The sequence below is a fragment of the Pan paniscus genome, chromosome 14, assembly GCF_029289425.2.
Source record: "Pan paniscus chromosome 14, NHGRI_mPanPan1-v2.0_pri, whole genome shotgun sequence".
NCBI classification, from domain to species: Eukaryota; Metazoa; Chordata; class Mammalia; order Primates; family Hominidae; genus Pan; species Pan paniscus.
The window spans coordinates 105,166,401-105,193,356 of record NC_073263.2 but is presented as its reverse complement, the minus strand read 5'-3'; the positions used below and the strand labels follow the sequence as shown (position 1 = coordinate 105,193,356).

At 38.0% G+C, this 26,956-nt stretch overlaps 1 protein-coding gene across 1 annotated transcript; it reads left to right on the top strand.

Annotated features, from left to right (window-relative positions):
* The first annotated feature begins 24,263 nt into the window (after positions 1-24,263).
* On the top strand, positions 24,264-26,570 carry LOC100968349 (heat shock cognate 71 kDa protein-like). Its single transcript, XM_034936956.3, has one exon. The coding sequence runs from the start codon at positions 24,279-24,281 to the stop codon at positions 26,307-26,309; it is 2,031 nt and encodes a 676-aa protein (XP_034792847.1). The 5' UTR covers positions 24,264-24,278; the 3' UTR covers positions 26,310-26,570.
* The last annotated feature ends 386 nt before the right edge of the window (positions 26,571-26,956 follow it).

Here is a 26,956-nt window from a genome sequence, read left to right as displayed (position 1 = left end):
TATTATTATTGCAATCCCAATCATTTTTATCTTAAAATATTTGGAAAATGCATTATTTATATTTAATATTCAGGTTGCTATGGGGACTCAAGTTCTTCCACATAATACTTTTATGTTACGCAAAACACCCGATGGAAGAGAGAAAGTTCTAAACTCTATAAAGTTGATAGGTAGGCCCACTCTCTTCTGTTTTGTGTTTTTTTTCTTTTTTTTTGTATGTGTGTGAATATATCTGGTGCAAGTTATCATGTATAATATGATGTCAGTAAAAATAAGATTTTTATTTTATTTTATTTTGAGACTGGGTCTCACTCTGTCACCAATGCTGGAATACAGGCACTATCTCAGCTCACTGTGGCCTCAACCTTCTGGACTCAAGCAATCTTCCCACCTTGGCCTCCCAAGTAGCTGGGACCACAGCCGTGCACCACCACACCCAGCTAATTTTTGTATTTTTTGTAGAGACAGGGTTTTGCCATATTGCCCAGCCTGGTCTCAAACTCCTGAGCTCAAGTGATCTGCCTGCTCCTGCCTCCCAAAGTGCTGGGGTTATAGTCATAAGCTACTGTATACAGCCAAAAAATAAGATTTTTAAATGCTTGAACCTTTATAATACTTTGACATCAAAAGTGCTATCCTTAAAAACATATAGTGTGATTGTTGAAGTCCACTTGATAATTCAGAGTAAAATAATTTGGAGTATTTGAATTTAAGAATGAGTCTCATGAATATCCAGCACTGGGTAAGATGGAGTAAGCTCCTTGCTCTTAAACATGCTGGGGGGGATAGAAAAAGCAATTGCCAGAAGACTTTGAAAAGGAATCAGAATCAAGTCAATTGGAGAGTGGAGTCAAAACTTGAATAAGCAACCTCATAGAGTGAGATCCCAGAATTTTGTAATTGATTTTTTTTTTCTTTTCTGCTTTGTGTCCTGACATTGTTTTGAAGATGAGTCCCACCTTTGTCCATACCACCCTGAATGCACCCAGTCTCGTCAGAAGATGAGTCCTCAGCAAGATTGCATGGACACCAAAACTCCAAGAGAAGCCTTGTCTTTCTGGCCAAAGGCCCAGGAATAGGGGCCACCTTGGGCAAAAGAATATAAGAGGGGTCTCCTTCCCTTCCTCTCTCTCATTTTTGCTTTCTTGGTTGTGGCCCGAAGGCAGTTCCAGTAATGAAGTTGTAGCAACCAGGGCAAATAAAACTCGATCTATCTGGCTAGATGAGCAGCAAATGGGGATGCTGCAAGTAGAAGAGTACATAAAAAATTCTGAAAGGGGGTGAGGAAAAGGCAATCTCCTCTGTTGGTGCATTGATTAGCAAAAGTGCCGGATTTACCCTTGGGCTGTGCATGATAGTTCCCCCCAAAACATAGTAAAAATCATAAAAACCTTCATAATTATTAAAGCTCTATACTTAGAATTTCTTCTTGTTCAAAAATCTTCTATTGGAAATGATGGTAAGAGGAGTTAGAAAAGAAAAAAATATATAAAATAAAAGTCTTCTAAACAAAGATTTAAATAAGTCTGTATTTATAGATTTTTCATTCATGTATGCATGAATGTACTCATTTAGAAAATAAATGTGGAGTGCCTACAATTTTTCAAGCACTGGAATCGAGAAGAAAATGAAAAGGAAGAGGAGCAAGAGGAAGGAGGAGGAGTTAATGATGAAGAAATAAAGAAAAAAGAAACAAAATAGACCAAAATATTTACTATAATGAATATTATATCCCAGTGAAGAAAAGAGATAATCAAAATATAAATAAATAAGTTATATATAATATAAAGTATTGATAAATACTAAAGAGAAAAATATGGACCAGAAAAAAAAAAACATATAAACATCTAGGCTGGGACTGAAATTTTAGTGCGGCCAGGAAAGACTTCACTGATTAAGTGATTTTCATGAAATACCTTAAAGATGTGTGGGAATAAGCATGTCAGTAATTTGTAGAATATCCCAGGCAGAGGGAAAACAAATAGAAAGTCCCAGAATTGTTTGAAATATGCCTGGTGTGATGGAGAAACAACAGAAGAGCGTGGGCATGAAGCAGCAGGAATGAAGGAGATGAAGTCAGAGAGATCGCAGGACGCCAGGTCATGTAAGAAGAGCATTTAGAGCCATCAGTCCTGGAAGGTACTGAAAACTAACATGTCATAAAGCTAAGGTTTCAACAGGAGCACTCTGGCAATTGTGAGGAGAATGGACCAGTTGGGTGCAAGAGCAGAAGTGGGGAGATCAGGTGAGAGGCTGCTTGAAATATCCCAGGTGAGAGTGATGGGGATGGTAGTGTGGCTAACAGGAAGGAGTCAGATTCTGAAAGTACTTTGAACCAAAGTCTTCCCCTATGGCTGATTTGGGGTGTGAGATGAAGAGAAATATCGAAGGTGACTCTGAGTTTCCTGCCTGGAATACCTAGAATGCTGCAGATAAGGAATAGGAATTTTGGTGTGGGATGATATTAGGAGCACAGTTTTGGGGAAGACATTCCAGAGAAAACAATCAGATATATAAATGGATGTGTCAGGTACACAGGGGAGTGTACAATTCAAGGAGAGATCTAGACTACAGGTACACGCAAACACAAACTCACACATTTGAGAGTTGCTCACCAAATTCTGGTGTGTAAAAACTCCCACATGGCCCATTGCCAGTTACCAGTGTGACTTCACTGAACACAAGTGAGAAGAGAGAACATTATGGTGCTGGTACAAGTTGGCTGCAGCACATTGCTGGTGGCTGTTGGCATATACATGTGAGAAGCTGTTAATCATAAAAAGAAGTTCAAGGACTAGCTTCAGAGAACTAAAATATTAAGAGGTCAGAGCTAGGATGAAAACCAGCAGAAGAGATTGAGAAGTGGTCAGGATGGGAGGATGGAAATATAAAGATGGTGAGCTGTCCTGGAAACCAAGTGAAGAAAGCATTTCAGGGGCAATTTTGTGATTAACCTTGTACGTTGCCGATGATTGGTCAGACTGGATGAGAACTAGAAAAGGCCATGGACTTAGCAACATTAGGTCATTGGTTGGCTGATAAGAAGATTAGTGGAATGACTAATACGCAAGCCTGAGTGAAGTGGTTTCATGAGAAATCAGAGGCCAGGCGCAGTGGCTCACACCTGTAATCCCAGCACTTTGGGAGGCACAGGTGAGCAGCACACTTGAGGCCGGGAGCTCAAGACCAGTCTGGGCAACATGGCAAGCAAGACCCCATCTCTACTAAAAATACAAAAAAATAGCTCAGTATGGTGGTGAGTGCCTGTGGTCCCAGCTGTTTGGGAGGGTGAGGTAGGAGGATCGCGTGAGCCCAGGGGAGAGAGGTTGCAGTGAGCTGAGATGGCACCACTGCACTCCAGCCTGGGTGACAGAGAAAGACGCTGTCTCAAAAAATAAATAAATAAATAAGAGAAATCAGAAAGAGAATTTGGAGATAGCAAGTCTAGACAACAGGTAGATGCTGAAGAGAGAATGGGAATTGACAGGATATTGAATATGTTTGCTAAAAACAAAACCAAATAAATGAGAAAGAAAAAGAAAGAAACAATGAAGAGAAAAGAAAAAGCAAGAAAGAGACTTTCCAGTTAGGTTGATGGAACAGATCACACATATTAAATACAAGAAATTGTTACTAGTTGAATATAGGAAAAAGACTTGTTGGTAATTAAGTTTGAAAAACAAGCCCAATAATTTAGCAAATGAAGCCTTCGGAGAACTTTAAAAAATATTTATATAGTCACTTCTTTGAAAACTGTAATAAACATTGAAACAAAATGTATTAATAAGTTAAAATTAGGTATAAACTTTCCCAATTCTGTATCACAAAGCATTGAAACAAAAATTCAACTTACTTAATTATATTGTTCCCACCAAAATCTTATTACTAATAGGATGTAATATTTACCAAAAAGCAAAAACGTTTTATCTTATTTTAAGTAAATATTTTATTTTTAAAGTGATGATTATTTTATATTTCCTCATTCAAAATACTATGGCTTCTGCATAGTATAACTATATTAGTGAATGTGCAAAATAAATTGATAAAAATGAATGAATGACAGAGACATCAATGATAGATGAATAGATTGATAGATTAATTTCCTGAGTGATCAATTTTTAGATAGTGTTCAGACTTTTCTTGCTTATAAAAGTAAAATTTTGTAGGAACACTGCTCTTAACTAGTATAATATACTGCCTCTATATACACACTATTTCTCCTGTTAGAAAGACAATAAAACTGAATATGGGAAAAGGAAAAGAGCCAATGGAATAGCAGTTAAGTACATGAAAACAAATTGGAACAAAATACAATTGAAATCATTCTATTGTATAGTCTTCAACAGAGAAGACATGTTTCCAAACAGTATAGTTTTACCTCTATTCAGATCTTCCTTCAACTGTTACGTACTTGGTCATACTTTTCAGCTGCTGCAAAAGATGGATTTGACTTTTATGTGTCCTAAAATGATAGAGATAAAAGTGTCTATGAAACCACAGCTTCCTCATTTCATTGTCCATATATAATCTTCCCTTCTGTGCTGTTTTCTCTGCCTATGTGGGATTATTACAGTTACAGGCTGAAGGAACATGTCTATTTCTGAAGATGTCACTCATCAATTTTCTATTTTATATTTCTACATTTTTGTAACATCAAGAATAGTTATAGAATTATTCATTTCTTTTTATCTCATATGAAAATATGAGAGCGATGGCAGATTTGTTTTGTTTTTCTTTAAGAGTGATATATAGATGAGGAAGAAATGTGCAGCAACAACCCATACACAAAATTAATGAAGAAAAACAGGGACAAATAAGTGGATGTAAGTAAATAGGTAATGTTTTCTTCAAGGGGAAACCTGAAGAAGGGAGAAAGAGGAAAAGGGTAAGGCAAAATATATTGCTTCAAAGAGAATGAAAACATTAAAAACACTTCTTTGTTACCATATCACATATTATCACATGGTGTATTACCATAAAATTTATTCACATTTATTTATTACCATCAGGAATAAAAATTAAATAATAAATTTACTCGTTCAATAATTCAACCAGTATTTACTGGGCATCACTGCAGGCCAGATCATTTGTCTGGCACTAAGTATCCAATGGTGGACAGAAGAGTCACGATCTCTACCCACATGGAACTTTTAATTTGATGCTGGAAATAGCTACTAAAAACATAAATGTAAATTTTGATATGTGTTATAAAGGAAAATAGGCTAGAGCAAGGAATAACAAAGAGTGAAAGAATTTAGGTTATAGGGTATGATGTTTAAGATGCTATTTAAACAGACTTCGTGGCAGGAAAATGGGGATGAAACTGGCTCATGAGCATAATTGAATAGATAAGTAAAGAACTAAACAAAAGGTAATGTGGCTGGAACTCAATGAATAAGAGAGTTAGAGGAGACAATACTGAAAAAAAGGTAGAGATTGGATTATGCAACACTTAAAAGGTGAAGTCAATGACTGTGGTGCTTTTCACAATTGAGACACCACTCTAATTGCTTCTGTAATTAACTTGTTTTATCTTCTCAAGTACTGTCTGAGAAATAAAGTTTCACTGTGAACATTCCCATTTAAAAGATGAGCAGACTAAGGGATGTGCTGAAGTTCACGCAGATAATACCTGGGAACAGCCAGAAATCCATGCTGTCAATCTTTGTTTTCTCATAATTAAATACTGTATTTTGCTGACTCTTAAAGAGTTTCAGCTTGTATTCTAGAAGTAATAAAAGGTGACTACAGGGTTCTAGGTGGTGAAGTAATGGGTGCTTTAGCTTTTCAAAATCTATCTGGTTATTATGTAGCAGGTGGATTGAAGTTGGGCAAGAATGAATTGGGAAACCAATAAACCAGATAAGAGATGGTGGAAGCTCAAGATAGAGGGCGAGCATTACAAATAGAAACAGATGATTTGGGAAATATTTTGCAGGTAGAGCTAATCCAAGTTGCTAGTGAATTAAATGAGAAATGTGTCAAGGACAATTCCCAGAAGTCTTGCTGGCACACTTAGTTGGATAATGTGCCCTTTACTAGATGGAAACACTAGACTAATTGCAAGCTAAAGAGTTCAGTTTATGACATGTCACATGAGCAATAACCGTGGCATTTCCATGTACTATTCAAATAAGCCACTGTATAACTGTGTGTTAGATATGAGTTCTAAATCTCTTTTCAGAGAATTAATATGTCATTATGTTCAATTCTTCGCCTTCTACTTTTAAACTTAACTTCCTCGTAAAGCAACCTTTTTTGATTACCTACTCCACCCTTACTGATTCCGATCACCTTCTCCACCTTAACTCCTTCCTATCACCTGCTCCACTGCAACTCATTCCGACTACCCGCTAGCTGCTCTGCCCTGACTCCGGCCAAAGCACTCACTCCATCATTCTCTTTAAATTAGCCAATCGGAATTAGTTTAGCCTGTGCGGTCTAACCCTAGCCAACAGGGGGACGACACAGCCCCAGCGCCCACGTGTGTCAGGGATAAGAACCTCTTCCCCTCCCTTGTCCAAGTGTGCGCTCACCATTCCTCCATCTGTAAGGGCGCACCCTTCTATAGAAGTAACTTGCCTTGCTGAGAATTAAAAAGAAAATTGTATATTCGAGTGCTATTCCTTTTGTGGCACCGAAACTTTACACATCACATATGCACCTTAGAAAACATACCGAAACATGTAACTTTAGGTGTCAGAAAATATCTATGGCATTAAAAGCAATGAGAATGAATTTGATGATCTGGAGGGAAGGTGTAGAAAGAGAATAAAAAAGACAGTGGGAAGTCAAGGCTTTACTAACACCTCCATTTAGAAAATGGTAAAGGAGATATTTTTGACCACAGAATGTTCTGGTTTTTCTTTTCTCTCTGAACATTTTTCCTACTCATTCTTTGATTTTTAATCTAGTAATGTGATACTCTCAGGTTCTTCCTGTGCTGATAAATCAGTCATAAAGAACAATGGTCACGGTTGATCAATGTTCCTTAGAAGTTAAATGAAACATGTAAGCAACTAGTGAATAGTACCCTGCGAGAATGCCTTAAGAGTCACTCATAGGTGGGAATTGAACAATGAGAACACATGGACACAGGAAGGGGAACATCACACTCCGGGGACTGTTGTGGGGTGGGGGGAGGGGGGAGGGATAGCATTAGGAGATATACCTAATGCTAAATGACGAATTAATGGGCGCAGCACAGCAATATGGCACATGTATACACATGTAACAAACCTGCACGTTGTGCACATGTACCCTAAAACTTAAAGTATAATAATAATAAAATTTAAAAAGGAAAAAAAAAAAAGGGTCCATTCCTCCTTGACCTTGGTTTAGCACTACAGGAGAGGCTGTTCTCACAAGAAAAATGTCACACCAAAAGACTGTTAAATCAAGGGAAGATCTCTTGTTGGCTGTTTGTATACACTTTGCTGTGGAAATGCTGAGTCCTTTAGTCTTTAATCTTAGTTTGCCAACCTGACAGCTTTGAAATTGCTGCAGAAAAGCTCCCTGAAAGAGATAAATCAGTATATCATCTGCATAAAAAAGACAATGTATCATCTTGGTAAAAAGATAACCAAATGAAGTGTAGATACTGGGGAAAAGCTCTCATAGGAGGCTCCATAAGAAGACAAGGGAATTGAAGAAGTTTAAGAAAACCAAAGCCATATAAACCATACAGTAATGTAAAATTTCCTCATGGAAGTTATACATACACATGCACACACACACAAATCTAATTACGAGCTTCAAACATTTCCTGAAAGTCTCAGGACATCCTGTCTGTAATTATAGTTAAGGAATAAACAAAAATAAAGATCCCAGGCATATAGTGAAAAGGTCGACATAATAAAAACAATAAGCTTCTCCTTCAGATAAGAACTCTCTGTAGGACCAAATTCAATTTGGCATTTAAGTAATAATTTGATACATCTGATCCCAATGTCTAAATGGACCTGATGTGAGGAATACAATATGACACATAAATTGGAACTACCATACCAGAATATGCAGTAACGTCTTTGTGTAAAAACAAGGTGGCTTTGAAAAATAGCAGAAACTTAATTAATTTTCTGAAGTCAAGAAGGCTCCTGCTTTATTGAAAGCCTAACTAACCATTACAATCTTGCTCAACTGAAAAAGTGGTTGGTAATGGGAATGTTTTTCAAGGCTACAGGGTTTCTTATGCGCTAACCCATAAGCCCTACTGGAAGCAGAGCCTGATCGTGGTATTGTACAGCTGCTCTCATGACCTTGTGGTGATGAAAAGCAGAAGAAATTTCAATATATGCTATAGGACCTGAAATAGACAGGTCAGAATAAATGGATCATTCAGTGTCAGAACAAAACATGACGATGGTCAGAGGTGCCAATTAACTGCAAATGTTCTCAGTTTTCTTAAACAACAAATTCCAATGGTTGAACTTCGGCTCAGTGCACTGTTAATCATCTGAGAGATGAATTAACACTGAAACAGCTATTTTCATCTTTTTTCACTCCATTTTTCAAGAAACATGATAAGCCTTTTTTTTTTTTTTTTTTTTTTTTTTTTGAGATGGAGTCTCGCCTTGTTGCCCAGGCTGGAGTGCAATGGCACAATCTCAACTTACTGCAACCTCCGCCTCCCGAGTGCAAATGATTCTCCTGCCTCAGCCTCCCGAGTAGCTGAACTTACAGGTGCCCACCACCATGCCCAGCTAATTTTTGTATTTTTAGTCGAGACGGGGTTTCATCATGTTGGCCAGGCTGGTCTCGAACTCTTGACCTTGTGATCCGCCTGCTTGGGCACCCAAAGTGCTGGGATTACAGGTGTGAGCTGCCACACCAGCCATGATAAGCCTTTTATAAAAACCAAAGATTCATTTGGGGAATATCACAATATAGCAATAGTTGGTGAATAAAACTGCAAAACGAGAACAAGAATGCTATAGGGAAAAAGGTGGGAACAACAAAGTAAAATAAGCTTCATTTTGTTTTATGTATTTATGTAAGTATGCGTTTATTTATTTAGACACAGGGTCTTGCTGTATCTCCCAGGCTGGAGGATGGTGGCACCATCGATTGTAGCCTCGACTTCCTGGGCTCATGTTATTTTTCCCCATCAGCCTCCAACGTAGGTGGGACTACAGGTGTATGCCTCTATGCCCAGCTAGCTTTCATTGTTTATAGATACAAGGTCTCGCTATGTTGCTTAGGCTGGTTTGAACTCCTGGATTCAAGTGATCCTCCGACCTTGGCCTCCCAAAATGCTGGGGTCAGAGGCGTGAGCCACTGCACCAGGCCAAACATAAGCTTTAAAACGATGTTTTCAATTGTGTAATGCACTTGAATTAATCTTAATACTACCGACAAAGGCTACTATTGACAATGCTAATATTTAGACAACTGATTAACATTATCAGGGAGAAAAACTGAATTTGAGGTAAATAGCCAAAGTATCTTTTAGGAAGCTGATTGGATATGATATTGGTGTTGGCATAAATTTTCTAGATCACTTGAGATTTCAGAAAACAGCAGTTAGAAGTTTCCAACTAATTATGAAATAGACAATGTTAATTTATTTTATCTCCCTTTCCATACCCATTTTGTTTTCCTTTGTGGACCTACATTACCGTACAGGTAATTTGATTTTCTCAACACTGCATCATCACAGAGCATCCACACATCATACCCTACTGTCTCATTTTAACCCTCCCACCCACCGACATAAAGCTCTGTCTTTCTGTATCTCATTCCCTCCACAGCTACCCTTTTTCTAGTACTAATGCATAGTTGCAAGTTAGTATGTTGAAGACATATTTTGAAATCAAAAGTTTGGACTCAATTTCCAGCTCTGTTTTGCAGAAGAAAGAAACTCTGAGAACATTATAAAACCTCTCTATGTGTATTTTCTGTTCTGTTAAGTAAAACTAGCAACAACATCAGAGAGTTTAAGTAAAGATAAAATGAGAATGTGGATGTAGAAAATGATTTTCCATATATGAATGTCATTACTAGCCATGCGCTGCCACATTCAGGTATACGTGCCCATTAGAAATGAATCTAATTTTAAATTTTCAGGTATAGAATCTAGTTAACACATAGAATTCTTGTGACATTCCAGAACCTATGTGCAGAATTTATTTCGGTTTTGGTTTTTGGGGTTGATAAAGATCCACTAAACCTCCAGTATGAATGTTGGAAAGAATATGAGATTGTGAACATTTTTTTTCTCTGCCAAGAACATTTTGAACATCTTAGCTATGTTTGATTAATTTTCAGACTTATGAGTTGACCCCTTCAAGGAAAACCCAGAAAACATCTCAAGAACTTCAATTCAAAAGTGAAAAACTTTAGGAAGTAGACTCATCAAAAATTTATTTTGTTCTCAAGGGTAGTAGTGGTGAGGGCATCCAATTATGAGGCCAGCGGTGATTACAATTCCCTGGGACAGACCCAGCTTCAAGCGAGAAGTGGCGGTCATGGTGCCTACTGACATTGCTCCATGGGGTGGTGGCAGCATCGGTAATGCTTCATCAGGTGAACTCTGCAGGAAAGGTGTTGGCATCATTCCTGGAAACATAGCCTGAAGCTTGGTTTTTCCATGCCAAAAAATTTGTGAGTTACCCAATATTCTTTTAATAGACACTATTTCTGCTTAATCAGCCAGATTCAGTTTTGGCTCGTGGCAACAAAGAACCCTGACTAATGCATCCATTCATTGCCAATTTGCAACCATTGAAGTGATATTCAGAGTAGGTGCACAAGCTGCAGAGAATAAATCCACCACCAGACTCTGAGTAAAGGTGAAACTTAAGGAGAAGCACTCACTAACTCATTTCAACTGGACAAAATGTCCCACAGAAAAAAAGACAAAGTGTGTGGCTCTCTCCAAGGCCTGATCAGCTTAGCTGCCCACAACTAAATAGAAACACATACACACACACACACACACACGAGAGAGAGAGAGAGAGAGAGAGAGAGAGAGAGAGAGACAGAGAGACAGAGAGAGACAGAGAGAGAGGCATAGGGGTAGGAAAGTCCATAGGTATAATTGAAATATGGATCTGCCCATTGTCATATGGGGCTGTCTTGAAATGAAATCAACAAGCTGACTTAGTTTTTAAAGGGCTTTACTATCTAAACTACAACTTGCTGGGACTAAAAGAGACTATTTGAGATATAAAATGACCCTGACCCCTCAGTAGGTGACAAGCAAGAGGCAGGATAAGAAAGTTGCTCAGCCCCCAAGAAGGCCATATCCTCCAAGTTCAGATGTGGCCAAGCAGAAGGGTGGAAGAGGAAGAGCATTAACAAACAGTGGATGCAGAAGCACCTTCAAAGAGCAACCAGAGCTTAATCAGCAAACATTGCCCACCCTCGGAGTAGAGCAACCAGGCAGCTCCAGCTCACTGAGATTCCAGATTGCTCTGGCTAATGTCTGCTGTTTGCCCAGTATTTCTTCTTTCGGGATAAGATCATCCTGTACCTATTCCACTATTGTATATCTGGGGTCTGAAGGAGAGGAGAGGACAGGACAGCAGATTTCTTTTCTTTTTAGTTCACAAGTCTCAGGTCCCAGGGGATGCTCCTGTGAACTGGGCATAATCAAAAGCTCTTGGACACTGAACTGGATTCAGTGGGTGTTTAAGACTTTTAGGCTTTCTCCCTTGGAAAAGAGGTTAGTGTGTTCTGTATGTAAAAAGCTAGTGAACTGAATTTTTGCGACCTGAAGGGTGGATAGTGATAGTCTATGGTGCATTGGTGTCGATCGCAGATATTTCTAACTGTCCAACAGGCATGATATAATTGTGCTCTCTGTGCCTTAGGAGTAATGAGTGGTAAGTTTACTTCTTTGCTCAGTGTAAAGCAAGTGTCACTTATGATAGGAAAGCTAAAGTGACAGTGTACAATTTATTACTCTCTCTTTCCCCCCCTGCCACAGAGACAGCACAGGACCCAGGGTGGCAATGAGGAAGAAGAGAAATCCCAGTGACTCTTGCTAGACACACAGCAAGAGTAAGAATACAACCTCTGTTGCTTTAAGCTGCTGAAAGGGGAGGTCATTGTTTTTACCATAGCATGTCTGAGACCACCCTGCTTGGCAGAGATATCATGAAGCTCAATCTCTAATCCTGTTGCTGCAGGCCATAGGTATGCTGGAGAGGGGGATAAGGTAAAAGAAAGACAGACTGATATCTTACAAATAAATGATCTATGCTGTCTTAAATCTAAGATTTCTTAATACTAAGAGCGAGTGCTAAAAAGCAACAGGATATAACCTTGCAAATACAAGGTTTCCATGTGTTTGGAAGTAAAATCACTTTCATTAGAATTAACATTTTGATTCCAATTGCCACACACAAATAATGAAAAAAGGAAAACCTACGCAGCAGTTAACCTACTACTCTCTGTGTACATGTACATAAAACCTATACTCACACGAGGAAAAGCAATGAATACTGATTAACTGGGAGAAGACCCCTCTGGATTAGGAATATGTTGGCAAATAATATTAAAATTTTACCAGATTATAATCTGATTTCTAAGGTTTGTTTATCAATCTATCAAAATAAAGTTGATAAACTGAAACCCTTCCCAGAAGAAATGAGCTTCATCCCAGGTTCACAGATAGAATTGACTTGTAAGTCTCTTACCTACCCATCCACCTAAACCACAGATCCTTTGCTGTCACTAAATCACACTCCTTTTATTTGCTTTCTCTTAAGAGTAAATATTCACAATCTGTTCTGATTAACATTATTACTTCTTAGCAATTTTTATCTTTTTGATGGTAATACAAAAGCAAGTTTATATCTAGTATTTTCAGAATTAATACCGGCCGGGCGTGGTGACTCACACCTGTAATCCCAGCGCTTTGGGAGGCCGAGGCAGGTGGATTACTTGAGGTCAGGAGTTCAAGACCAGCCTGGCCAACATGGCGAAATACCGTCTCCACAAAAAATACAAAAATTAGCTGGGCGTAATGGTATGCACCTGTAACCCCAGCTACTTGGGAAGCAGGAGAAGCACTTGATACTGGAAGGCAGAGGTTGCAGTGAGCTGAGATCCTGCCACTGCACTCCAGCCTGGGCGACAGAGAGAGACTCTGTCTCAAAAACAAACAAACAATTAATATAGATTTTTATTTCTCCTGGAAGGTTAATAAAGTTCGAGAAATAACTTTATTTTTCTAAAGAGATAGTTGGCTTAACTAACATATCAAAGAAGTAAATAAGCATACCAAACAAGGGAAATCAAAGAACATTCACATGAATTAAAAACAAAAGCAAAAAGACAAAAATGATTATTGAATTAAGGAATAAAGGAGCTATTTTACTTTGATTGAGGAAATACCCTGAACAAATAAACAGAGAATAAAACTAAATGCTCATATTTCTAGATGAGAAAAACTCCTAGCAAAATCTCATTTATCATTCTTCTACTTGTGACATCTCCATTGTCTTGCTTTAAGAAGAAATCACTGAGAAAGTTTCAAGTTTGTGAATCACACTGTAATCCTTTAAACTCTTGTTTTTCTCATCTTCCTAACTTTCTCGTTTAAACTTGATTTTAAAAACTTAAATTGCAAAAAGACATCTACCCGCAAACATTAGGTTTATTTTCTAGGTTAGCTATGGTATAAAATTATTAAGGCCCAAGTTCATGAGGAAGGTACTTATTTATGTTCTTATTCTTAGAGAGATCAACTTTAGTTTCAATGGTACAGATTTCCTCCATTAGTCCTAGAGAAAATATAGTTCAACGGCGAGAGAGGTATTATTAAGCAAAAAAAATAATAAAATGAAAAGAAAAAGGGAGGTATGTGTTGAAATAAAGTGGCTCTTGCAGAACCAGCGTAAGAAGAGTCCATACATTCATCTGTTAATCATGTTGTAGCAGTCCAGACGTCTGAGTTTTGTAGTCCAAGTAGGATATAGGACTTCCATAGCTAGCGTTGCTACATCCACCTTGGAAAAGTTACAAATCAGTTCTTGGATATGTTTCACAAGATTAAGGGGCATTCCCAGTCTTTCCTGGGAGGTCCTTTTTGAAGGCACAAGGCTTTGCTCTCACATGGTTGCTTTTTGAGCTCTTAAAGTCCCTGCGTGTCCAAACTACCATTTGAATATCTGACAAGTAAAATATGAATTCGCTAAATGTCAAGTTAGCATAGGTAATACCAGAAAAATATTGGTATTGGAAAGGTGTAAATGAAAGGAAAATGACAGATAGCATGTCACACTTGGAGAAATATAATCTTAAGGGTATTCACTGGGAAAAAGGCTAAGAACCAATGTCAGCTTTAAAGAGACTAGACTTTACTGCAGACCAGGGGTTCTCACGAGAGTGATGTTGACACTCCTCCACCTCTATCCCTTGAGACACTTTGGCAACGTCTGAAGCTATTTTTGGTTGTCACAACTGGGTAGAGGTCGGAGATGCTGTTAAACATCTTGCAATGCACAGAAGAGCCCCACAAAACCAAGCATGACCCCATGATCCAGCACAAAGTGTCAAAAGCTCAAGGCTGAACAACGCTCCTGTGGACAGTTTCAGAATTCTAGAACTGCACATATTCATCACGCTCCCAAATCCCAAAAGAAAACAAACAAAAAACTAGATTTTGTATATCTTCGGAAAAGTTTCTTTAAATAAAAAAGTGAGCTAATTTTTTTCTTATGAACATTTATATTACATCACATCACAACAACTTGAAGGAGTATAAGTGCTTTGATTTTAGAAAGATCTCGCTTTAAAAAATTCATTTTGCTGATTATCAGCTTTCTACTTTGGATGCACTAAACTCTTAGCACTAGTTTTCTCATCTGAGAAAATGGACACTTCAAAGCTTCATTTCGGCAATGCTATAATGAGTAAATGACAATATTCAGAAGGACTACTCAGAGCAAATAATACCAAATGGTATTATTACTGTTATCATTATCACCATTTTCTATGGGATAAAATAGGCTACTAAATTCCTATGCAATTAAAATGGAAAAAGTCTAAAGAATACTAATATTGTTCTAGTGGAAGATCTCAGTAAGAAAGAATAGACACAAAATACATTATTCTCAAGCCGCAAAATTTCCAGCTGACATGGTTCCTTTTGGAAAATGGGACACTAAGTGATAGGGTTTGGCTCTGTGTCCCCACCCAAATCTCATCTTGAATTGTACTCTCATAATTCCCACATGTTGTGGGAGAGACCCAGTGAAAGATAACTGAATCATGGGGGCAGTTTCCCCCATTCTGTTCTTATGGTAGTGAATAAGTCTCACGAGATCTGATTGTTTTATAAGGGGTTTCTGCTCTTGCTTTTTCCTCATTCTCTCTTGCTACTGCCATGTAAGAAGCGCCTTTCGCCTTCCGCCATGATGGTGAGGGCTCTCCGGCCACATGGAACTGTGAGTCCATTAAACCTATTTTTCTTCCCAGTCTCAGGTATGTCTTTATCAGCAGCATGAAAATGGACTAATACACTGAGCTAAGACTAACTTGTCTTCCATATGAAACAGAACGTGCTGATGGAATAGGTACTCACTATATTTTAAACTAATGGAATTCACTAATGTAATGGTAGAGGGGTATGTCATGTGCACACTCTAAGGTAAATCCCAGTGAATTGCACTTTGTATAATCCAATCTACTTGAGTGGGAGCAGAAATTGACTTGTCTCTAACCGATAGAATATGGCAAAGGACATACAAAACTCTGTAATTATGTCAAATTATGTAAGACTCTCTTAGCACTCTGAAGAGATTATCTCGTTGACCTTAAACAGGCCAACAGCCCCAGAGCAGGGAACTACAGACAGCCTCTAGGTTTTGAGGGTGGCCTTTAGGCTGTAAGCCTATGTGACTGGGACTCTCAGTCACAGAGCCACAAACAAATATATTCTGCCAATGCTGAATAATCATGGAAGTGTGTTCTTCCAGTTAAGCCTCCAGTTAAAAATACATCCCAGATAACATCCTGATCTTCATCTGGGGAGACCCTGAGCAGAGAACTAAGATAATCCATGTTCAGACCACTGACCCATGGAAACTGTGAAACAATAAAAGTGCACTGTTTTGAAGCCACTAAGGTTGTAGTAATTTGGTGTGCAGCAACAGAAAACTAATGCAAGAGGATTGGTTGATTATATAGCATCCCTAAAGTATGAGTGAAATCTTGGATATTTACGGTATAAAGGATCATTCAATCAAACTAGGATATAAACAGGTTCTATGAGTCATGGATCCAAACCAGTTAGGCATGATAGACCTACCTTACAATTGTATTGTCTGATTACACACATAGACACACACAAACAGACACACAGTGATACATAGGAAAATAAGACTATTCACAGTTGTGAAAATATTTCATACTTATTTTACCAAAAATTTACAACTGGATCTTCAAAATCTATGTTTTCATGCATGAATTTCATATCCTCTGGAGATAAATGAGAACCAATTAAACCAATTTACTATGCAGGAACTCTTAATTGACAGTACTCCTACAACATATTATCATGCCAGTAATCTGGATGGAATATATGAATATTTCAAAATTATAAATACTATGGTAAATATTATAGGTACATGAAAGTCAACATGAAAAATTAGAATGCAGTTATTCACTGACAAAATATAAGATCAAATTAAATGGGCTTAGGAAAAACCCTCTTGCAATTGAATAATGTTGAAGTCAAGGTCAAATTTTAAAGGAATGCATGACTGTATTATACCTTACATTTTTTTTATCAGCAGCATGGAGAGGACATTTTAATTGACTCAGAAAATACATTACTATTGAATTATATATAAGTGTAAAAGAAAGTCACTTAACCTGGTAATCAGTAGGGAAAAAAACATACATGAAGCAGCATTACATTTATGCACATAATAAATATAGGCAAAATGTGGAAGAGAAAACTGTGAGCAAAATGAAAGATGGCCTTGTCTGAAGAGGAGAGAAAGCCTCACAGAGGGACATATCTTCCCTTTGAGCCTGTGCATGTCCTCCACATAGTTCCCTTCCTCACATTTAAGTTAAAAGATGATTTTCAGATAAGGGTTGTGATTTTCCTGGTCCGAAAACCATACATGGCTTTTAGGGGCTCTGAATCCTTGTTAGAGTTAGATGATAATACAATCTGGGCAACATTTACACTAATTAGCTTGTTTTATACAAATGCACCAGGCTGATATTATTGATGTCACCATGAACACTTTGTTCCTTTTGTATTTAAAACAAACATGCAAATGGATAATTAGATAGAAAAACCTCCCAAATAACTTTGAACAGGGTGAAGTCACAGCAGCAATAAGTATCTGGTTCAAAAACAGGACTGAAAATAACAATAGGAGAATAGGTTAATCTGCTGAGTGTTAGTTTTCTATGTCTATATAATACAATAATAACACATACGCTTATTGTGCTAGTCAAATCATATTACATTTATTAAAAAATAATGTCTTACAAATGGAACCAAATTTCATTTCTTCAAATGTTGTTCTTGCTGGTTTTAAGTTATCCAATCACTAAATAAAACCATAGCCACCATTTCCTTTGATGCAAATGGTAGTTTTCACACTGGATTCCATTATAAAAGGTTCTCAATAAACATTAGTTTTAAAGAAATATTCCCTTTTTATTTAAGATGCCAAGATTGTAGATGAGCACAGAAGGTTATATGTCTTCTTTCAACTCAGTGTTACTGACAGCATGAAAGTTCTGTTGGCAACAAATCATTGCAGTGTAGCATCGAAAGGAAGAAAACTCAAGGTTACACTACTTTGAAGTTCCCTGGATTAGGACATTCACAATAAAGCAAGAGACTGAAAAGCCAACCCCAGTATAAATGATAATCAGAAACCACTGAATTGTTTCTGTACTATTCTGGATAAACCTTCCTGTGTAATTGCAAAAACAGGGAAGGGCCAGTCTTTTCCTTCTTTGCATAATGTGAGGAAAATATTGGGTCAGATGGCACGATACTTTCTTGCATTATTCCATAATTGCTGAAGTGAAGAAGTATAACAACAACCCATTTTAGAGACAGGTGGATTTCCTAGTAGCAAATTCAAATGGTGTTGGTTTTAGTAGTATTGGTAATTCCGACAGCAAATATCTTTGCACAACTCAAATGAGGTAGATAAACAAATTCAGATAATGCTACAAGGCGAGTGCCTCCTGCAGTTCTCTGAGCCTCCTGAAGCTGTGGTAGTGACATAGCATAATTCACTGACTCTCTAGAGTGTCATAGTCTAATGGCATTTCACAGCCATGGCACATCACATTACATTATGCTCACAGGGTCACCACGTAAGCCACAGCACCATAAAGTGATAACATCACATAATGAGACATGCAAACTCAATGTAATGTGACATACAAGAAAATCAATGCAGCATATCACTAAAAGCACCCCAGTTTGGAAGGGGTGGGGGTACCTATGGGCATTTCAAATGAATTTACAGATCATTCATTTCCTACATAATTTTACTGTATTTAATTTCTGTGCATCTGCAGACTTCCTCAGAGAAATCTCATGTTGAATTTGCAAGCTGTGCAACTACGCAACCATATTTCTTTTCCAGAGGAAGCCATGTAGTAAAATGTAAATATGTAGCATAGAATATTCGAAAAGAATTTAACGAACAGCAAGAATTTCATTTTAATGGGATGTTCTCTTTGCAAATATTGTGTAAAGGGCTACACATTTCTTAAATTAACTGGCACAATTCTGACTCTCAACATGAGAAAGGAACCTTTCAAAAGAAAGAAATAGCAATTATAAAAGGATTAAAAGGTAGGACTTATCAGGAAAGACTACACAGTATAGGGAGTGCTGGGTAGAATTAGAAACTAGAGCAAGAAGCATTTCTTCAACAATACAGTCTTTTGTTGTAGGAGGAAACACTCTCAGCTAATATTACCTCAAAGCCAGGCAACCAGTTACTATAGGAACTCTCTAGGACTAAACTTCTAATACCAAACTACTGGCAACATTGCCTTTGCATTTTACACCAAGAAGCACAAGAGTGCGCTCTCAAATATGATAATGAGCAAAACTGCACACCAGTTACAGCAAATAAAAGGAAAGATGGAGTTAATGTCATTAAGAAATAGTTTAGGGCCGGGCACAGTGGCTCACACCTGTAATCCAGCACTTTGGGAGCCCGAGGTGGGCGAATCACAAGGTCAGGAGTCTGAGACCAGCCTGGCCACCATGGTGAAATCCCGTCTCTACTAAAAACACAAAAATTAGCTGGGCGTGGTGGCGGGCGCCTATAGTCCCAGCTACTCGGGAGGCTGAGGCAGGAGAATCGCTTGAACCTGGGAGGCAGAGATTGCAGTGAGCCAAGATGGCACCACTGCACTCCAGCCTGGGTAATAGAGCGAGACTCCGTCTCAAAAAAATAAATAAATAAATAAATAAACAAATAAATAAATAGTTTAGACAATTGATGGTGTTTCTAAACATCAGGAGTCACTGAATTTCAAGGTGATAAAACATGCCTAGCAACATTGAATTAGACTAGAAGATATTAATTTTTGAGACAGAGTCTCACTGTCACCCCGGCTGGAGTGCAGTGGCGGCTCACTGCAACCTTTGCCTCCTGGATTCCAGCAATTCTCCTACCTCAGCCTCCTGAGTAGCTGGGACTACAGGCTCCCACCACCACACCCAGCTAATTTTTGTACTTTTAGTAGAGACGGGGTTTCACCATGTTGGCCTGGTTGGTCTCGAACTCCTGACCTCAGGTGATCTGCCCGCCTCAGCCTCCCAAAGTGCTGGGATTACAGGTGTGAACCACTGCACCCAGCCGAAGATATTCTTAAGATAATTTTATGCTTTTGAGGGTATTGTTTTCTAATTTTCATGACATAGTTTTTCAGACTGAGTCAACGAAATTTGGCAACTAGATTAAAAATAACAGAAAAATGTAATGAAAGAAAAGTTTTAAAGCACTATTATATACATTTATACAAGTTCAAAACTCTCCCTTGTATATTTTTGATGGAAATATGTTTTGCCATGTACCTCCTTTGATTCTGTCCAACGTAAACATTAGGAAAACAATCACTTTAGCACTGTTTCCAATCTGGAAATGCATGTGGATCACACGGAGCAGTTGTCTATCCCCTTCCTCTGCAGTTTTAAAACCATCTACTTGTCTATTTTGCCGTGCTTGACAAGATACTTTGGGGTTGAAATAGGCACAGCCTGAAAGTGATCAAAGTTTATTTAGAAGCCAATGTAGACAGTAAATTATAGAAATTACAATCATGTTGTCAAATAAAAAAAATTCTGGATTTTCCTCATTTTCTTTGTGTGTGTGTTGTAAAAGTCACACAACATAAAATTTACCTTCTTAATAAATTTCTATTAATAGTAACAGTGCAGAATTGTAAACCTGAAACATAATGTTATACAGCAATTTTCTAGAATTTTTTCATTATGTGCAACTGGGTCTTTCTACCCATCGAACAGCAACTTCCCACTTCTCCCTTCCTCCTTGCAAGTGGCAAGCAATTCTCCTTCCAGCTTCAAAGAGTTTGACTACTTTAGATTCTCATACAGAGGAATTGCACACATTTATCTTTCTGTGACTGGCTTATTTCACATAGCATAATGTCCTCAAGCCTCATTTATATTGTAATGTCTGACAGAAGTTCCTTCTTTTTTATGACTGAATAATATTCTATTTTATATATAAAATAGATAATCTGGGTAATTCATGGGGTAAAGCCATTGATGTGGAACGTTTAGATATCCTTTTAGATCACTTGTTTGAAGGTTTCCTGGTCCATTTTATTGTCATTAAAACCAAGGAGGAAACTGGTAAATATAATAAAAACATATGATATGTAAAAACTGATCACCTTGGATTAGATGTAGCTTACTCTTCAAGTTCTCCAATGCCGGGCTCTGTTATGCACCTGCTCTGACTCAATTCTGTTCTTGTGTGTTGTGATATATTATTTGATTGTTTATGGCATGCCCCCCCCAACAATTATGGCAAGCACCTTTAAAATTAAATTAACATTGAGTTGCAAACCAAATCATACAAAATAATATAAAACTTAAAGAAACGTATAAATTAATTTTTGGCAAATGCAGGCAACACTCATCTTAGAAGGATAAAATCAAGGACTGTTAATCACAAGTATTGATCCATTAAAAGTAAAGCTCTTTTAGACTCAAGTTCCCAAGAGGACAATATCATGAACCTCTGATATCCCTAAAAACTATAGCACATGACAGTCCCAGGGTGTATGACAAGACGGTCATACAACACATGTCAGTGTATCAATAAATAATCACCCATCTCTGGGAAAGGCACAGTTTTCTACTTCAACCAGGGACACATTCGGTACAAACATTGCATCTGTGTTCCCTCCCCCACTCCTTTCTTGCCTATTCTCTCTGCCTCAATAACAGGAACACTGTCATTAGACCTCCCTCTGAGCATTCAGAGCCCTCAAGTCAGGGACACATTTCACCAAGAGAGACTTAGTCAACAGTGCAACGCTGCTGCCATTTTCCTCAAAGTTAACTCTTTAATTTGATGTGATTTTTCTCCACTCCCATAATGTGGCACAGCTTAATCCAAGGCCATTAGAGAGAACTTACATCCCCCTTCTCCATAATGTGGCAATTAGAGAGAACCCAATTCCCCCTTCTCCATAATGTGGCACACCTTAATCCAGGGCAATTAGAGAAAATCTACTTCCCCCACATCAGCTAAGCCCCAGCACCCCCCCCGCCCATTACACATTCAAAAAATGTGTCAGAACTGTTCTGGCTATTACTTGAAAGGATTATGAAGAGGTTGTTTTGGTGTTTGTTTTGTTGTTTACTTACACATGTTGCTATCCACTCACTAGAACTGGGTTTTATTCATTATCATGTTTTGATAATTTCAGAAAAATGAGATTTTCTTAGTACAATTAGTATTAATTTACTCTATCTTATTAAAAACTACATTTCTAATAGTATATTATTTCTTATTTTGCCTTACTTGATCTTATTTAATTTTTGTCTTTTTTTGATGCAAAGTTGCTCATCAATTGTATTTCTAAAGAGTAATTTTAAAGATTCATTTTCAATGGATGCCACCTACAAATTTCAAGGTATGAAATATAACCAGGAGTGTTTCTTTTGTGCTTAAAACATCACTTCAGTATTTAAACAATGCTTACAATGTGAAATGAAAACTCAAATTATCTAGGTAATCCCTACTGGATAAGGAGAAAAGGCTTTGCTTGAAATGCCGGCCAATCAGAATGAAACAAAACAATTTTTTTTGGCTACAAATATTTTAATAGCCTCACTTTTGCCCTTATAAATACACAAATACACTTTCTGAGAATAAAACTGCACTTAAAAGTATTTTTTCATTAAAAATTAGGTTATCAGCTTTCCACAAGTTTGTCAATCCCTGTTACCTATCATAAGTTACCTTTTAACAAGCTCTTTATGGACATAACCACTCATCTATCACACCATTCAATTTATTGACCTCATTTTGCTTAAAAGTAAAGCATCCTACACATGTTGGTATTTTTTTTATTTTAAATTATAGACCAAAGAAGTGAAATGAAAATAAAGTTTTATAATTTTTGACTATTAAAGTGTTGATACGTTGACGTTCAGGAGACAAATATATGTCAGAGATTTAATTGTCAAAAAATATACTTTCACTTTTAATCATTTGTGGCTCAAACAACTGAATAGAACCTTTAGATTCTCCATGGAGCCTACAGTAGGACAGAGGAGACAGAGTCTCTGGAAGGACTTTCTTCTGCTTGTTAGAATGAAGTGTCAGTATTTATTCCCTAAATGGCAAAGGGAGGTAAAGGAAGATCTGATAGTGGGACAGAAAGAGATCCTGAGCTCATATATTTGCAGCAGATGTGCGTGACATTTTATTACTAAAAAGAAAACATTTATATAGACATTGATCTCAAAAGTAAAATCAAATGCTAAACTTGGTACCATATTGGACTGTAATAAGCCTTCCTCTCTTAACGTTTGAAACTATGTTTTTATATGGTGACAGTGACATTTTATATATTTAGCCCATAGTTTTAACAGCTCCTAAATATTCATAATGCTAATTTTAAGTCACAGCATGATTTGTTAATTCTTATAACTCTGCCAAACCTTGATAAATTGGGCTAAATTTGAACCAGATTTTCTAAGCCTTGCAGAGACATATTAATTCAATATTATTACTGTCAAGCATAAAATATGTTCAGAAGCTTCCAGCATCACATCACACCACTTCACAGCTGAACTGGCACTTCATTCCCTTAAACTGACTAACTTATCTGCCATTGAAATAACCAATAAGGTTGTCTATTGTTCTTGCATTTAATAGGGTTCATTCTTTTGACCAAAATTGTAGAGTAGGGAAAGGAAATAGAAAAATTCTTTTGAGAAAAGTAATAGCTTAGGTAGTTAATAAATATGAATGACTATGTTTCACAAAATTTAAAACTGTCAAGAATGAAAAAGAAGCTAATTGTTGTTGGTCTACCAAAAGCTAAATATGGTAAATGGCTCTTAATGAGCACAATGTAGAAATGTCTGTTCTTTCCTTAGGGGCATTTCAAAGGAAATAAAAATAGTTTATTGGAATTCTGTCATATACAGTGCATTATAAATATGCCAATATCTATTTATACTCTTGAAGAAAATTTTATTTCTTGTATATAAAACTATTATTGTGACATTGTTTCATTTTCATAGCAAGTCTGAACCTGATTTAGATTTTGACTCTAGAGAAGGAGAAGTTCCCTTGTTTTTTTATCTGACTCCCAGGGCAAGTTCTTAGCTTCCATGATTTTGAAAATTAACAGCAAAATGGTCTCGAGTACCAATAACTTGAAAGATAAATGATAAAGATACGTCCTCAATAAAGTTCTTCTCTTGAAGTATCACTGCTATGACTTCCCATATAAGAGACTATCCCTATCTCTCTATCTGAAGTTCTTTCTCCAAACTTACGCCTCCTCTCTCATGCCCTTAAACCTTATCCCTTTTCACTTACTCAAGCCTTTTTTTTTTTTTTGAAATTGTGTTCCTCTTACACGTGTTCAATTTTTCCCTCTCTGCTATGTTCTGCTTTAATTGACGCCATCTTTTGTGTAGAGGGTATTTCCCTGGACCCCACTTCTTCCTCTGGCCACCACTTCATTTCTCTTGGTTTCTTTCTCAAATTCCTCAATATTATATACCTTTTTTCCTTTAAAAGGCTGTATTTAAAATGTACTTGCTTCTTTAAAAAATGGTCGTGGGTCTCATTGAACTCGCCTGCAGCTCTTGGGCTTTTTGTGGCTTTCTTCGTTATTGGAGCCAGGCCTACACGCCAGCAACCATGTCCAAGGGACCTGCAGTTGGTATTGATCTTGGCACCACCTACTCTTGTGTGGGTGTTTTCCAGCACGGAAAAGTCGAGATAATTGCCAATGATCAGGGAAACCGAACCACTCCAAGCTATGTCGCCTTTACGGACACTGAACGGTTGATCGGTGATGCCGCAAAGAATCAAGTTGCAATGAACCCCACCAACACAGTTTTTGATGCCAAACGTCTGATTGGACGCAGATTTGATGATGCTGTTGTCCAGTCTGATATGAAACATTGGCCGTTCATGGTGGTGAATGATGCTGGCAGGCCCAAGGTCCAAGTAGAATACAAGGGAGAGACCAAAAGCTTCTATCCAGAGGAGGTGTCCTCTATGGTTCTGACAAAAATGAAGGAAATTGCAGAAGCCTACCTTGGGAAGACTGTTACCAATGCTGTGGTCACAGTGCCAGCTTACTTTAATGACTCTCAGCGTCAGGCTACCAAAGATGCTGGAACTATTGCTGGTCTCAATGTACTTAGAATTATTAATGAGCCAACTGCTGCTGCTATTGCTTACGGCTTAGACAAAAAGGTTGGAGCAGAAAGAAACGTGCTCATCTTTGACCTGGGAGGTGGCACTTTTGATGTGTCAATCCTCACTATTGAGGATGGAATCTTTGAGGTCAAGTCTACAGCTGGAGACACCCACTTGGGTGGAGAAGATTTTGACAACCGAATGGTCAACCATTTTATTGCTGAGTTTAAGCACAAGCATAAGAAGGACATCAGTGAGAACAAGAGAGCTGTAAGACGCCTCCGTACAGCTTGTGAACGTGCTAAGCGTACCCTCTCTTCCAGCACCCAGGCCAGTATTGAGATCGATTCTCTCTATGAGGGAATCGACTTCTATACCTCCATTACCCGTGCCCGATTTGAAGAATTGAATGCTGACCTGTTCCGTGGCACCCTGGACCCAGTAGAGAAAGCCCTTCGAGATGCCAAATTAGACAAGTCACAGATTCATGATATTGTCCTGGTTGGTGGTTCTACTCGTATCCCCAAGATTCAGAAGCTTCTCCAAGACTTCTTCAATGGAAAAGAACTGAATAAGAGCATCAACCCTGATGAAGCTGTTGCTTATGGTGCAGCTGTCCAGGCAGCCATCTTGTCTGGAGACAAGTCTGAGAATGTTCAAGATTTGCTGCTCTTGGATGTCACTCCTCTTTCCCTTGGTATTGAAACTGCTGGTGGAGTCATGACCGTCCTCATCAAGCGTAATACCACCATTCCTACCAAGCAGACACAGACCTTCACTACCTATTCTGACAACCAGCCTGGTGTGCTTATTCAGGTTTATGAAGGCGAGCGTGCCATGACAAAGGATAACAACCTGCTTGGCAAGTTTGAACTCACGGGCATACCTCCTGCACCCCGAGGTGTTCCTCAGATTGAAGTCACTTTTGACATTGATGCCAATGGTATCCTCAATGTCTCTGCTGTGGACAAGAGTACGGGAAAAGAGAACAAGATTACTATCACTAATGACAAGGGCCGTTTGAGCAAGGAAGACATTGAACGTATGGTCCAGGAAGCTGAGAAGTACAAAGCTGAAGATGAGAAGCAGAGGGACAAGGTGTCATCCAAGAATTCACTTGAGTCCTATGCCTTTAACATGAAAGCAACTGTTGAAGATGAGAAACTTCAAGGCAAGATTAACGATGAGGACAAACAGAAGATTCTGGACAAGTGTAATGAAATTATCAACTGGCTTGATAAGAATCAGACTGCCGAGAAGGAAGAATTTGAACATCAACAGAAAGAGCTGGAGAAAGTTTGCAACCCCATCATCACCAAGCTGTACCAGAGTGCAGGAGGCGTGCCAGGAGGAATGCCTGGGGGATTTCCTGGTGGTGGAGCTCCTCCCTCTGGTGGTGCTTCCTCAGGGCCCACCATTGAAGAGGTTGATTAAGCCAACCAAGTGTAGATGTAGCATTGTTCCACACATGTAAAACATTTGAAGGACCTAAATTCGTAGCAAATTCTGTGGCAGTGTTAAAAGGTTAAGCTGCTATAGTAAGTTACTGGGCATTCTCAATACTTGAATATGGAACATATGCACAGGGGAAGGAAATAACATTGCACTTTATAAACACTGTATTGTAAGTGCAAAATGCAATGTCTTAAATAAAACTATTTAAAATTGGCACCATAAAAAAAAAATGGTCGTTATTTTTTAAAGTAGCTTGAGTTTTACTGAAAAATTGGGCAGAAAGTAGAGTTCTTATATGCTGCCTTCCTCCACATACTCACAGACTTTCCACTATCAGCTTCCTACACCAGAGAGGTTCATTTGTTACAATCAATAAACCTACATTGGCACATCACTATCACCTAAAATCCATAGTTACATGAGTGTTCCCTCTTGGTGTTTTGAATTCTGTGGGTTTTGACTAATGTATAATAACATGTATCTACCATTACAGTATCATACAGAATAATTTTACTGCCTTAAAAGTCCTCTGTGCTCTGCTGAACTATTACTATTACTTCCCCTCCCTTAACTCCTGACAACCACTCATCTTTTTACTGTCTTAATAGTTTTGCCTTTGACATTCA